Source organism: Pseudonaja textilis, chromosome 3 (genome assembly GCF_049901715.1).
Source record: "Pseudonaja textilis isolate UNSWEBS1 chromosome 3, rPseTex1.2, whole genome shotgun sequence".
NCBI lineage: Eukaryota > Metazoa > Chordata > Lepidosauria > Squamata > Elapidae > Pseudonaja > Pseudonaja textilis.
Genome location: NC_141992.1, coordinates 47,932,761 through 47,947,599, shown reverse-complemented (window position 1 = coordinate 47,947,599; position 14,839 = coordinate 47,932,761). Strand labels below are relative to the sequence as shown.

Sequence of the window (14,839 nt, the reverse complement as noted above, 5' to 3'; positions counted from 1 at the left end):
CGAAAGTAACCTTTTCAAAAAAAGAGACGAGCCATTCCATTCGACCGTTTTTTTAAAAAAAGCGGGGTGTGTCCATCCTCCCTTCTCCAATGGGCTCTTCTTGCTAAACCCCTCCTCTGTCATAAAGTGCCTCTGGGAAGGGGGAAAGGCCAAGTAGGCTTGGGACTTTCTCTGTCTCTGTCTCTGTCTCTGTGTGTGTGTGGCTGGAAACGCGATGGAGTCTTGGCGGGCTGTAGGAGGAGGCGCTCGCCAAGCCAGCAAGAGGCTTGGATCCAGTAGAATCCCATGCAGGTAAGGCGTTTTGGGAGAGCGATCTTGAGCGCAGTCTTTTCTTCTCGACTAGATCGCCTGCAAAGCGTGTGTGTCTGTCTCGTGCAATACGCGTTCTAGCAAAGTAGCGCTTTGTACTTTTCTAATTGCTGTAGTCCGGCTTAGTGAGCAGCCTTTGCGGACGCTAGAGAGATTGAGGCTTAGGCGCTATTAAGTAACTGGCTGGAGTGTACCCAAAATGACTCCGCAACACTCTTGCTGTATTGTATCGGGCCCGGCAGCTGAGCAATTCCTCCGCGGCTGTACGCAAACTTTCTTGCTTTTGTTTCTGCTTGCATCATTTCCCGCCGAGCGTCGCGCCCCGGGTGGTGTGCGCGCGCAGCCTGCAGTTCGAAACGGGTTGCTTCTACGGCCTCCCGAGTCCGCTTGCAGAGGCGGCGTGAGAAAGTCTTGCTCCTTTTTACGATCTCTGACAAGAAATTTTCAAGGGCACGGCCTTATTTTTTAAAAACAAGGTTAAGGGATACGCCTTTTGATTCTAGGAAGCATCCACACACGAAAATGAAGGGCCTCTTCCTGTATTTCTTATACTTGAAATCGAAAGCCACACTTGGGTTTAACTAAAGTTAGGCGGGAATCGTCCATTTTATTGGGTGCATATGTTGGTGGCTGCTGCGTTAGTAACTTGTTAGTGATAGTGGCTTTCATAGTCTTGAGAGTTTGAAAAATTCCAATTAGGTGTGCTAGTACTTAATCACCCTACCCCCCACGGAACAGCAGGAACAAAGAGTTGGAATTGCACTTAACTGCCAAACAACGCCCACTGCTCCTCCTTACATTACCCCGGATCAACATTCCTACCAATTGGTAAATTTAGTTTCTAGAGTTCTTAAAATTGGAAAGTACGTGGCTCTTTGCTAAGATTATGAACATTCTTGCAAAACCACCATTACCTTAAGTGCTGATTTCAGTTAAAGCCACCTATCTTCAATATATATTAGCATTAACTACAAACAAAAAAGTGTCTTGTCTACTGAATAACTTTCCCCAACGTGGACTTCCTTTAAATTAGCTGAACTTCAGCTCTCATAATTCTTAGCCTAGAGGAAGTGGGGGGGGCACTATTCATGTCAGGCATTGTTAATAACACAATTGGTTAATTTACAAATGTAAGGCCTGCAAAATGTTGGTATCGTTGTGTAAAGTTCACTGTGCCCATCATAGTTGTGTAATGAGCATTATCATGGTGCTTTTGATAACTCTGTAAATATGATCTTGTCTCCCTTTAAAAAAAAAAATTCTTGCTATCTCATGGTCTTTCATTGCTTCTCCCCCCACACACAATTTTTCCCCCCTATGACAATAAGCAACCAAGTTTGGGAAAGCCTTTTCAGCCTTACAACAGATCAAGTGGGAACAGTTTCCCAATGTGGTTTTGTTAACTTCTTTATGTTGGAAGAAATATCCTGGATTCAGTTCCAAGTGGGGAAAAAGACACTGGATTCATGGAAGTTGCTTGGAAAGAAGGCTTAATGGTGGACAAGATCACATGCCATGGAGCTCTTGGGTGAAAAGGGAAGAGATGCTGAGAGTGCCTGTGTTTTATGCCTTCTGTTGGGATTTGAATTTGAGCTTGTATTCTGATTGGTTGTCAGACTTCCATGGGGCCATGCAGGGACAACTCTGTAAGCTGTCCTGATTCCCAGGCTTGGTTGAGCCTTGCTGGATTATGATGTAATTAAAAGGGCTTTGGGATTCCTATTATGGGTCTGCCTGAAGGAGGTAGATCTTTCTTATGTTAAAATAGACTGGCTCAGGCCTTAATGGCCCATTAACCATTAAGTGGGGCTGAGTTTTTGCCTCTCTGAGTTTCTACTTCTCTTTTAGGGGGAATATTCTGCCCGTTTTCCTAGGAGAGGGGTGGGTTTTAACTTCCAACAATTAGAACACAGAAAATAGATGAGAGTAGTTAAGATGGTTGTGTACTATATTAAAAAGCAAGTCCTGCAAGCCATGCTTGTTGAGGCCCCTTTCCCAAATCTGTACCTTGAACCCAAATAACTGTCCATTATTCAGTCAATAAAAAGGCATGGAAAAAGATTTGTAAACAATTTTGAGTGCTATATAAACAAACGTGGAATACAAATTTAATAGCTAGTGTTCAACAAAAGCAATTAGGAAGACTTGTCTACAAAAATACACATTTCAGAGATAACCAAATGACTGCTGGAGTGAGAATTTGTAATTAAGTTATATATTTGCTTAACTGCATGGCCACCACCTCTAGATTAAAACAATACTGACAATGGGATTAAGGCCCAAAACTCTACAGATGGAGGTTTCTGCTTCCTAGACCTCTCCTGTAGTCACCTACTTTTGCATTCCTTTTCCTCACTCAGATAATGACAAGAAATGGTACATTTTCTTCCTATCTTTGTTCCTCTACCATAATGTCAGCGTTTGGAATTATAGATATGGAAGAAATCTGAATTCTGTCATTTGGTTTATGTGCAGGAACCAAAAACATCTGTAGCAAATTTATTGCCCACACTTTGAAGAAATGCCAGCCAGGTGAATGCCACATCTTATTGTAGACAACTTTACCATGGAACTGTTCCTTTCCTTAGGAAGTTTTTCAAAGCATTCTGTCAGCCCCACCAGATAAACTACAGAAAACACAACCATATGAGCTAATAATTCACTGTAAAGCTAAACTGACAGAACCTTGCAATTCTGAAAGTATAAATCTCCCACCATTTTTAGTCTGATTTAGACAGATATTTGCTAGATTCTTTTTCTGACTGATAAGCAGCTGTGGGCATTTCCCCCCTTTTTATTGTTTCCTCAGCAGTATGTCTTCCCCTTTCCCTTCAAGGTCATTCCACATAGCAGCAGATGTTCAAACAATCTATCTTCCTGTAATTTAATACCTTTCAGATGACAAAATAATTAGGGGTTTTGTTGTGTGTGACACCCTTTAGGTACTTAAAATGTGTGTTGCTCTTTATAGCGAAGCTTCTGGATTGGAAATCAGAAAACCCATCAAATGCATTCAAACATATTGTAGGAAGTTACACCCCTCTCCTAGAAAAATGAAATATCCTAGGAAATATTAAAAAGGCAGAATATTTCCCCTAAAAAGAAAAGTAGAAACTCAGAGGCAGAAACTCAGCCCCCCACCTTTGCTAATGGATCATTACTCTGGCCTGGGCCAGTCTATTTTACATAACAAAGATCTACTCCAGGTAGAGCTATAATAGGAATTGCCCAAAGCCCTTTCATTACATCATCATCCAGCAAGGCTCAACCAAGCTTGGGACTCAGGACAGCCCACAGAGTTGCCCCTGCATGGCCCTATGGGAGTCTGACAACCAATCAGAATACAAGTTCAAATTCAAGTGCGGGTATAAACAGAGGGTATAAAACCCAGGCACTCTCAGCATATCAGCCCTTCTTTTTCTTCACCCAAGCATGTGATCGTCCTTTTCACTTTGGAGCTCCAAGCCATGTGGTCCTGTCAACCATTAAACCATCTTTCCAAACAGCCTCCATGTTTCCAGTGTCTTTTTCCCACTTGGATCTGAACCCAGAAGGATATTTCTTTCAACAATTTATACATAATTAATAAAAACTTAGATTATGCAGTTGGCACTTTTGTTATAAGGCCAAATACTTGTTGGAACATTATTGCTTTAGCCTGCCATTTCCTTATTTGTGATAAGCTTTTAGTTTACTTAACAGATGAGTATTAAAATATATATATATTTGGTGCAGTGATTTTGGTTCCAACCAGCAAATCCATATTTGTTAAAATATTACCCCTTTCATCGCAGATACTAATTTTCTTTCAACACACTCGTAAAAATTAGAGGGAGCTGCTTTGCTGTGATTGTCAAGTCTGTTAAATAAAAATAGAGCAATATCCTTTGAATGTTTTTCATCTCGGCAGTCAAAAGATGGGATCAGGTCTTCCTGCAAAAGTTTGATGTTGCCGGTTTTCTTGGAACATGAGCTTAAAAATGTCATTTTCCCATATCCTTTTTAAAATTCCAAGTTAACATTAACATTGAAAGATGCTTCATAGGCCTATATTTGGGTTAATGAAATCTGGTTTAATTAGGAATTTTATTTATCAGAGAATATTCTCCATGTATTGTTGATCGCTTCATTTTTTTTCTGTTTTCATTTTATAAAATTATTAGAGATGGTGTTTGTGGTAAGAATTACGGATAACCCAAAATGGAATAAAGGGTTTCTCTCCTCCCTCTGCTTTTCCTAGACTTCTAGTTAATGGAAAGTAGAGGGGAAACAAGATTAAAGTGTGGTCTGCAGCAAATTGGAATTTTTTTGCCTTTCTTCTCTACTTCTTACTGAATAGACCATATGTGAAAGCTGCACATTCATGCCTGATTTAGATAAAATGTGACTGGATAGCTATCAGACGTGTGGTTTCAATGGGTAACAATAGGATAAGGATAATTATCCATATTGATATTATTAAACACCACACGTGTGTAAAATAGAAAAAAGGACAAATGCATGTAAATTTAATACTGGTTGTAATATTTTTACTAAGATATAGTAATCCTGATGGTCCTCTTAAGAATAGAATTCTGATTCCTACTTCACATTTTCATATTATTCTGATTCTAGAAACTTCGCCCGTGGAGCATGTAGGTGGGGTCAGAACTGCCGATTTTCCCATGATAGGAAATATACCCAGATCTGCAGGTATTTCCAGAATGGATTCTGTGCTAATGGAGACTGTTGCAGGTAAATATTCTTAAAAATATATAATTCCTATGTGTCTCATATCAACTAAAGGAGTATTAGTGCTGTAGAGGATGAAAAAAATTGTTTTAAACTTAGAACAAACCACCAGGTTCTGGAAATTATGCCAAATCCTCCTGGGTCAGTCCTAGTTCATCAGGATTGAAATCTGATTCCTTTGGTTTTCCTTGTTTTGATCAAAACAAAACACAGGGAGAACATGTAGAGCAAGGCTGATATACGTTACCAGTTTTCTCTTTTCCTCATAGCTCCCTGCATTCATATCTTTAGCTTTCCACCACCAATCTTCACAGTATCTTCCCTCCCCTCAGCTACAGGTATAGTACTACAGGTACTATATCTTTCCATCCCTTGCCTTTTTTCCTTGTATTTCTTCTGCATCTTTCATTTATGTTTCAGAACAATTTCTCAATTTCTGGCAACAAGAAAACTCAAAAAGGCTTGGCCTGTGTTCCACATCAGCCACAAACTTCTAGAATAGACTTCTAACACCTGGTGCCTTCTAGATGCTTAGATTACTGCTCCCACCTGACAGTGAACCATTCTATAGAAATATCCCCCAATTTAGTCCTCAGTAAATCTCCATGTGTGTCAATACAAGATTTGTAAAGCATTAGTACAATTTGCTTAATGCCTTACACATCTTGAAGCATGAAGGACAGAAGAAATAGTAAGTGTCCATGAAGATGTTGGAAATGTATCCAGTATCTTTAGATCTATGATGCAAGTTCTGATGTACCATCTGTCTTTTGGTTTTGCTTTTAGTGAAGTATTTAAGTTTAGGTTAACTTTCCAGGATTTTACCATGTTACTGGCTTAAATTTTTCTCCGTTGGCTAATGCTTAACATACTGAGCAATTTTAGAAAATTTGAAGGTGGGGATGGAGTAGAAGAAGGTTTCATATTACTCCAGATTGCAGGTAGTGGGTTAAGATTATAATGACTTGAAAGCCAAAATAGTAACTTCAGACTTTCCCACTTAGTCAACATATTATGGGTTAGCAATCAGATTTTGTTCTGACTACTTGTAATTGGAGTTGCATGGCCTGATTCACATATTATGCTAAGTCTTGGTTTATTGAGCAAACTTAGAATGACCTAGTTTGCAGATACTACTAAGCCATAAGCCATGGCCGGGTGACACATCTTGGTAAGCACAAATTATACCCAGCTTATTTTAAAGTATGAATGTGGCTTTTGTCCTTTTTCAAAATGCATGTTAAAGATATATGCTAACGTATTAAAATGAAATGGTACTCAGAATTCCTATTCTGATTTACCTTGTGAATTAGGCAAACAAACAGTCTCTTTAAAGGGTATTGTAGTTTTACACATAGGATTAGCATATCATTTATCCCTTGTGCTGAATATTTTGATTTCCAGAGGGCACAGGGTTAGATCCCAATTGTCCAATCCGTGCATGGAAACAGTATAAATTCACAGAAGGCACGAGGATCCAATAGGGGTAAAAAAAGAAAAGAGTAGACAAGTTTCTTCCACTTCTGTCATCTTTCTTGTTGCTTTAGCTTTCCTAGTACTCTGAGCAACTTTGAGAAAGCACTGAAGCTGTTTGGGAAAGGGGCAATAGGAAGGCATGTTTTCTGACCCATTTTCTAGCAGGAATATTTCTAAGTACCATTTGGCAATCATTTTGCAGAACTATAATAGTTCCTGTCTGGTTGGTTATGAAAATGCATTTTCAGTTCCCTGAGAGTATGACAGTTTGGAAACTATTTAGCATATGATGATGGCATGGCAGAGGAGAAATAAACATACACAATTCACATGATTATATACATAATATATATGGGGCATGGCAGTGTGTGTGTGTGTGTGTGCCTGTGTGTATAATATGGGGCATGGCAATGGCCTCATAACTGGATGTCCAATTCAGCTGTTCAGGTAATTGCCTCTTGTACCACTTTGTGCAGATCTTCTAGGGAACCAGAGAATGCACATCATGGGCAATCTTGCACAATATGGTTAATAGACTGTGTATCAGCATCATAATTGCAGCAAGGAGAATTTGGAAACTATAGTGCAAGGAGAGATATGTTCGATACACTCTTAGTGAAATACTACTATCATTCCACCTCACTTGCTATTTGATATTTCATTAGCTACCAGCATATCTCAGAAGCCCCAGCCTTCAGCAGGTGTGGTACAGAGTCTGCTTACCATGGACTGGAAGGAACTGGATTGTCAGGAAACCACCGAGGGTCAGAGCCAGCCATCTTGCCAGAGGCTTCAGTCAGGAGCCGGAGATCTGAGCCTGAGCCAGCAGTCTTGGGCACGGGGCAGCTGCAAAGAAACTTTGAAACCATGAGCATGTCGTTTGAAGAGGAAGATGAAGACAAGGAAAAAGCCCTTATCCCTAAGCGTCCACCAAATTGGGCTCTCAGCAAAGAATTTGTCCCTAGGGAGACCAATGCAGGTAGGCTTCTAGCAGAACTAATATAGTTGTGTGTGTTATATATTTCATTGAAGTGTTCACCAAACACATTGAATTCCAATATGAATTTGCAGCTTAGCATGTATAGTAGCATAGTACTCCAGAGATGTTGCTTATCTTGGGCTCATCATTTCAGGTTTCCTTGTGATTCTCTGCATTTTGCAGCTCTTTATTTCATTGCTAATATATACTTTTCTCTGGCCAAGTATGTTCTCAAATATCATCGTCTCTAGCTTGGAGATTCCATTGTTTATGTTCCATTTGAGTCATGAAAGCACTTCACAGCCATCTTTTCTTTGAAGATCTTCAAATAAAACCAAAGTTATATGGAAACTACTTTTCTAAGTCTCTTGTGTTGCAAGAGTCCATTTAAGTGACCACATAATTGGGTAACTTTAACAAAAACTTAATATGCATATCTTGTTTAAGTGAAAAGCTCTATATTTTGCATTAAAATAAAAGAGGAAGAGGCCAAGATCCACTATAAACCACCCACCTGTATGGCCATTTAGTCTTTCCACCATCAACATTGTGCAAAAAAGTTCTGTTGCTCTTCTTTCTGGTTTATCCTTCCTGCTTCTGCTTGAAGTTGGTGAGACTTCTGGGGATGTGATTTTTATGGTTTAGACTCATATTATTACATAGAATGAGTTAATGGGAATAAATTTTCCTAACTCGCTATATTCCTTCTGCTTAGTTTCTAGCTCCCAGGAACTGAAAATTGGTGCCACATCCCTGAAGTCAGAAAGTGAATCTGCCAAGGAGATTGCTTCTGCTTCTCTCCCCTCAGAAGAGTCAAAGGTAGGTGGGAGAGCCGAAGATGAGAGAGAATAGATACTATCATCTAAAAGTTTTCTTTGAGTATCCTAGGACAACAATTTCATTATATATCAGTTGCACATGGAACATGTAGACTATTATATTGGGGGGACTAAATGAAGAACTATTGCTCCCATGTATTGAGATCTTAAAGCATACTTCTTTGACAATTCATTCTAGAAAATTCATTCATTCATTCTGCACTCTGTTGATGGGAATAATGTCTTTAGAAATCACTGGACATGGCTGATGGTTGGAATTACTAGCAGTTGTAGAGTAACATCTGCAGGAACCAGTCTTGCTTTAACACATCCTGTACCTCTCCTTCTGTCTGTATTTGCCTAAAAACAGGTTTTACAGGCTATGAATAAGTTGCATTAGGCACTCTTAAGAAGGGAGAAAAATGGAATGGGTGAGGAATAGATCAAAGTGAGGGAAAAAGAAAGAAAGAGTGATGAAATAGGAAGTAGGCGAACAAAAAATTCCTGAGAGGCAAACGATGGTGATATAAAGGAAAACAATGCAGTACAAAATATTTTGGTTTTGATTTTTTAAAAACTATTCCACATTTCTTTGTGTTAAAGTACATTTATTAAAACAAAGTCTAATTATTGTGGACTTCCCTACCCTTTTGGTTGGAATTTATGAAAATTGCAACAATACAATGAGGGGCAACAGTTTGCAGAAATAAATTGAAGACTATTGTTTTCTTGACGTTGCTACTAGATATCTGGCCATTTAAATATTAACATCTATATAAACTTTGCCTAATCTTGTCCCAAAGGTGTTTTTTCAAGAGGCAACTGGAGTTTCTGGTTTTTCTTTGAAGACGTTCTACTTCTCATCCAAAAAGCTGCTTCAGCTCTGACTGGATGGTGGGGAATGAACTGTGTAGTAGATTGGAGATGATGATGATGTTGTATCCATCACCCTGCGTTGAGAGAGGGCTGTTCAATTTTGACATAGATGGCCTCAACAGAGGGGGAGGGATACAACATCTTATCTCCAGTCTGCCTACCATACAGTCCTTTCAACAGTTCCAAGAAGGCTCCACATTCATTTGGAATACTCAGGTGGCCCTGACGATACAGATAGACCTCCAGGTGGCCTCAACACTCTAAAAGTATGCAAATGACCAGCTGTCTGCAAGGAGTATAATTCCCTACTAGTCAGAGCTGAAGAAGCTTCTTGGATGAGAAGTGAAATGTCTTCAAAGAAAAACCAGAAAGTCTAGTTGCCTCTTGAAAAAGTAACTATGGGACAGCTATGACCTAGATGACTGAGAATCTCCAGGCACTCTGCCTAATCTGTTTGAAATAGCAGGCTTTCTTTCAGTGGGCCAGGAAGAACTATCAGTTAAGACAAAGATGGGTATGACTGCATGAGTTTTGCCCCAATCATTCTCCTACGATTCAATTTTCCTTTTATCTAAAGCTCCAATATCTAAGGCTCCAATAAATAGATTATATAGAAAAAATGTTCTAAATTGGAACTTGTGAAAAAACAATACAAAAAAAAGGATCGATAGAGTGGACAGCCAAGATCTTTTTTGTCTTATTTTGTTCTTAAATGTCCTGATGATCTTTTTTTTAGGCAGCTGGTAGTTCAGAAGCAGCAAGAGAAGCTGCAGTGGAACAGAGCAAAGATGTGGTATGTGGTATCTGCATGGACAAAATCTCTCAGAAAATCTTACCCGAGGAACGTCTGTTTGGCATTCTTCCCAACTGTACCCATGCTTATTGTGTGGGCTGCATCCGGAAGTGGCGGAAAAGCCGAGACTTTCACAGTACAGTGATAAAGTAAGCTTTGCATAGTAATTTCAGGTCTTACATAAATGTAATTTATATGCAGGTTAATATCTATTCTTTTGCCTGGCCAGTATTGTGTACCATCTAAACTTGCATTTTCATTGCCTATCATGCTTAGATGACAAGCTTTTTTTAATCACCATATGGTGCATTTCTTTTTCCTACTGCACTGAATGACTTGAAGGAAAGGAGGGATGCACAGGAATTTTGAAGTGCCATCACCCTGTACGCTGGCAAAATAAAACCACAAGAGTCCAGAAACAAGCACTAAAAAGAGAAGTAGAAGCTTCGCTCTGCCATGCTTTTCTTAAGTTTTATGATGGAGTATCCCATATTCAGGAAGAAGAGCAAGCTCTCCATAAGAATGATGATGTTAGATGTAGACCTTATAATGCCCATGATATGCATTTTCATGTCGGAAGGAAGGAATGGGGGGAAAGTCACTCTGTTGAGGAAAACAATGGGGGCATGCAGCACCCTGCCTGGATGATTTCAGTTTCATTGAGGGCCTTATGGCCAGAGAGGCATAATACAAATAACTGCTCTGGGTCATTTAAAAATACGTATAATGTTGGTTCCACAAATTATATTTTGAGTGCATGTAAATGTATAACATGCCAGAAAGACTGAAATCTAATGGCATGACAAATCATCAAACATGAGGACAATATCTAAAAATAATTCATTGTACCCTCAACAGCAAATGCTCCTTAGGGCAAATCCTACAGAACTGTCTTTGCCCCATCACATTAGCCCATCCCACCCAGTCAGATAGGGAAGGTATGTTGTGGATCCTGTCAATTAAAGAATTCAAAGTGGCAGGACCTGGGAAGAGAATCTTCTTTGCAATTTCTCCTGCCTTTTTAAACACTTTTCCAACCAACCCAGGGGTGAAACCAGTCCCACTCTAGACAATATCTTAAAAGACCTGGCTCTGTCATCTTGCTTGGGGCTCACAGAGGAGCATGCAGCTGTTGGGCTGGTTAGTCCCCTGAAAGCCTCCCACTGCTAAATTTTAATGTAAATCTTAACTACCATTGCCTCTTATTTTAAATATTTGTATTCAGTCTGTATGTTTTTAACATTTTGTTGCCCAGAATCTCCCTTGTGAGGGAGTTGGACTTTTCCTAAGTATTATTATTTTTCATATTTCTGAACCGCCCATCTCAAAGATGGGCAGTGTACAATAAAACATTAAACTATAAAACAGCATATATAAAAGTTCAGGACATGACCGTGATTAACCACTATTAAAATTAGATAAATGACAAAGGAAGGTCTACCAGGTTCATGGATATGTGTTCCTCTGGGCTCCTCATGAGGCTGCATGGCCATGTTTTAACTCCCAGAATAAATAAATAAATTTGCTGCTGCTTCATTGTTAATGATAATGCAAATTGAATTTCTGGAGACACCTGATCTTGTTTAAATCTCCAAGGTTTTTAACTTTTAACACCTAAGGTTGGGTTACATTGACAGATGAGTTGTCTACTGCATTTTTTATCATTGTATTCCACTTACAGAGGTTGCCCAGAGTGTAGAGTCACGTCAACTTACTTTATTCCCAATAAATACTGGGTTTCCGATACAGAAGAGAAGGAAAAACTGATTGAGAAGTTCAAGGCACGGACTAGGTAAGTAGCTATCTCTCTGATAAGTCCCAGGAAGAAAACAATGGCTAAATGCTTCCAAAAATGCTTATAAGTTGCAGATACTTGACAGTGTATTTTCTAGGAATCAGGTCTGGCTCAAAGGGGGAAAAAACAAACAACTTTTCTTACATAAGAATGATTTACTGTATATAAAACCCAGGACAACATTCAGCTTAAACTCTGTGATTCGGTTGTTAAGTTGCTAGAATTGTAAAGACCCAGATTCATACTCAGCTCTGGAATCTTGTTAGATAACTTTGAGTCAATCACTATCATTTAAGTCCCCCTCCCCCACAGGATTGGTATTTGTATAGAATTGTGGGAGGAAGTGCTATGGAGAGAATCCTAAGCTTCTGAAGGAGAAGCAAGACATGTATAGTTGTGTCATGCCTGCATTTTCAGTGCAGGTAATCCTTGACTTACAACCACAATTGAACCCAGAATTTATGTTGCTAAGTGAGAAATTTAAGTGAGCTTTGCCTTATTTTACAACTTTTTTGCCACGTTTATTAAGCGAATCACTGCAGTTGCTAAATTAGTAACATGGTTGTTAAGTGAATATGGCTTCCCCATCAGTCGCTAAACAAATTGTTGTAAGTCGAGGACTTCCTGTATTCCCAGCTATCACATATATGTAGGCTATATAGCTTGAGGGAAGTCCAATTACAAACTTAATTCAATTCCTGACCTCTTTGGCTTTTGATCTCCTGTTTTAATAATTGGGAAGAAATTGTTGATAGGATTGTTTTGTAATTAAGAACGTAACCGGGTGGTTTAACTGATAATGAGAGTTGCCGTATATTGTTTTTGCACCTTGTCTACAAATAAAAAAAACATTAATGGAGGGAGATACCTGCTGCTATTATTCTAATAATTACATTGTTTCTCTTTTAGCAAAATACGATGCAAATTCTTTGTCCGAAGCAATGGTCACTGTCCCTTTAAATCAGAATGCATCTACCTGCATGAACTTCCTGGTGGCCAGCTTCCTGCTGCAAGGCTGCGACAGAGGCCTAACCGGCGGAATCGGTCACCCTTTGTAAGTGAAAGTTACTTTCATATGGTTGAGATAAAAGTGAAACATTTCAGCTATTTGCTGAGCAACAATATACCTATTTTGGAGCTGATTCCAGGCAGTTCTGCTACACAGCCTAGCTCAGTGTAGTACTCTCATAATTCTCATTCCAGGCTGGAAATTCTGGAAATTTCAAATTTCAAAGACATCAAGTTGGACAAGGATACATCATGGAAATACATTATTTTGAGTTCCATAATGTTGCATTGACTCTTGGGCCAATCTTTGTTACTCCACATAATACGTTTTGTTTTCCAAAAAGTTGCAGATGAAGTTGGTGCTACTCATCATTGCCTTAATTTGTCTTTTAAAACTCTGCCAGTATTTTCAGTCCTAAACTACTTTATTGCAAACTAGTGGAGTGTTTTTGTGTCAGCGTGTTATTTATTTATTTTTCTGTCATGTCTTCTGTATCACAGGTCTACAATCCATCTCCATCTGAGAGCTCTGAAGAGGATGATGACGATGTGGATGTGTGCCTTATTCAGTGGGCCCTTACCTTTGCACTGTTGCACAAAGATACAAACTATGACTTTTCAGACTTTCTCTGGGATTCAAGTGATTCTTCTGATTAGATGATGATGTCCTCTTCGGAGGCCATGTGTGATTGGCTCCAGGAGCAGTGTTGATGAATTGTAAAGTAGTGCCTTGGAGGATGGGTGCGGGATGAAAGATGTCTGTATTAGTATAATAAGCTTAATGGCTTTTAGCTTTCTGTCGGATGTATTACAATATTTTGACTGGAACCTATAAGCTGGTAGAACACAATGCAAGGATTCATTCTATATCGGAAAAGGCCTAATCCACCTGGCAAGATATTGCTATCACTACTGTCAGCACATGATGTTCATGTCACCAATTGCACTGCTGTTGCCCTAACCTATCCTTGCCTTAATTTTTGCATTTTCTGCTTTCCCTCCCATCATTCTGGCTGATCACATATTGGATTTCCCAATGTGTCATATATTCAAACCTTACAAGTGTCTTATGGAAGGATGCTGGGATCTTCTGATTTTGCATGTATTCTGAAGAAGTCATATGATCACCTGTGGTCATGCTGCTGCTTATTTGTTTCCTCAGGAAAACTGGTTTGCTGAGCAATGCTATTTACAGTAGGCAGTATCTGCAACTCACTATTGTATAGCAGTGCTGCTGGATGTCTATACAGTAGGCCTAATTTTGCGGGGGGGAGGGCATGGGAGGAAGAATAAATCTTGAAATTTTAGTATTGGTGCAGTGATCAATTAATAGTGGAGGCTTATAATTGTAGCTTAAACCCTTATAAAAGGGATTAGTAAGCCCTACGTATTTTTTAATTCCAGAAATATCTGTAGATCATGAAATAAAAAGATAAACATGCAAACATTATTTGTTCTAGTGATTTTTTAATATCACATCTAGTGTAGTCTACATCAAACACCTGTTTTCAAGAAATACAAAACTTTCTGTCTTTTAATGCCTCCTCCCCCTTTTGCTGTCTTATCTTTTTTTTCTTTTAATACTGAAGTATTCTTTGTTGAAGTGATGACAAAAAGTAACATTTCATAGTTCTGAAGAGCGCTGAAAATGATTTGGAGGAAATGTACCACTCTTCATTAAAGTAGTTTGATTTTTGGTCTGGCTTCCATCAGAACATGAAAGTAGTAGTTGCTTTAAGGAGATGATTTATTAAAGATAAGTCACTTAAAGCAACAGCAGCAGTTTTTTCAATTTTGTAATGTAAAGCAGAAAGATTCATGTGCTTGCTCTAGGTCTGAAACAGTTCTTCCAAATCATTTTTGAAGGAAAGAAAGGTAGCACAATTGGAGATGCATGCAAAAAAAAAAGTTGAGTATAAAGATGCATTATTCAAGTAATATTCCTGAAGGTTTCTGATTAAGGAGAATTCTTACAAGCTATATAGAAAAATGTTCACTAATGAAATACTATAACTCATCTTTCCGCTTAGACTTTTGGGCAGTTTCAAAGAACA

General features: G+C 38.9%; 1 protein-coding gene across 1 annotated transcript; it reads left to right on the top strand.

The window, feature by feature from the left end:
* Window positions 1-124: 124 nt before the first annotated feature.
* Window positions 125-14,230, top strand: LOC113449037 (uncharacterized). The gene is made up of 8 exons (XM_026719968.2): window positions 125-291; window positions 4,924-5,043; window positions 7,182-7,495; window positions 8,211-8,314; window positions 9,926-10,131; window positions 11,664-11,774; window positions 12,687-12,831; window positions 13,287-14,230. Exons 1-8 carry the CDS (start codon window positions 215-217, stop codon window positions 13,440-13,442), a joined length of 1,233 nt encoding a protein of 410 aa, XP_026575753.2. The 5' UTR covers window positions 125-214; the 3' UTR covers window positions 13,443-14,230.
* Window positions 14,231-14,839: the final 609 nt, after the last annotated feature.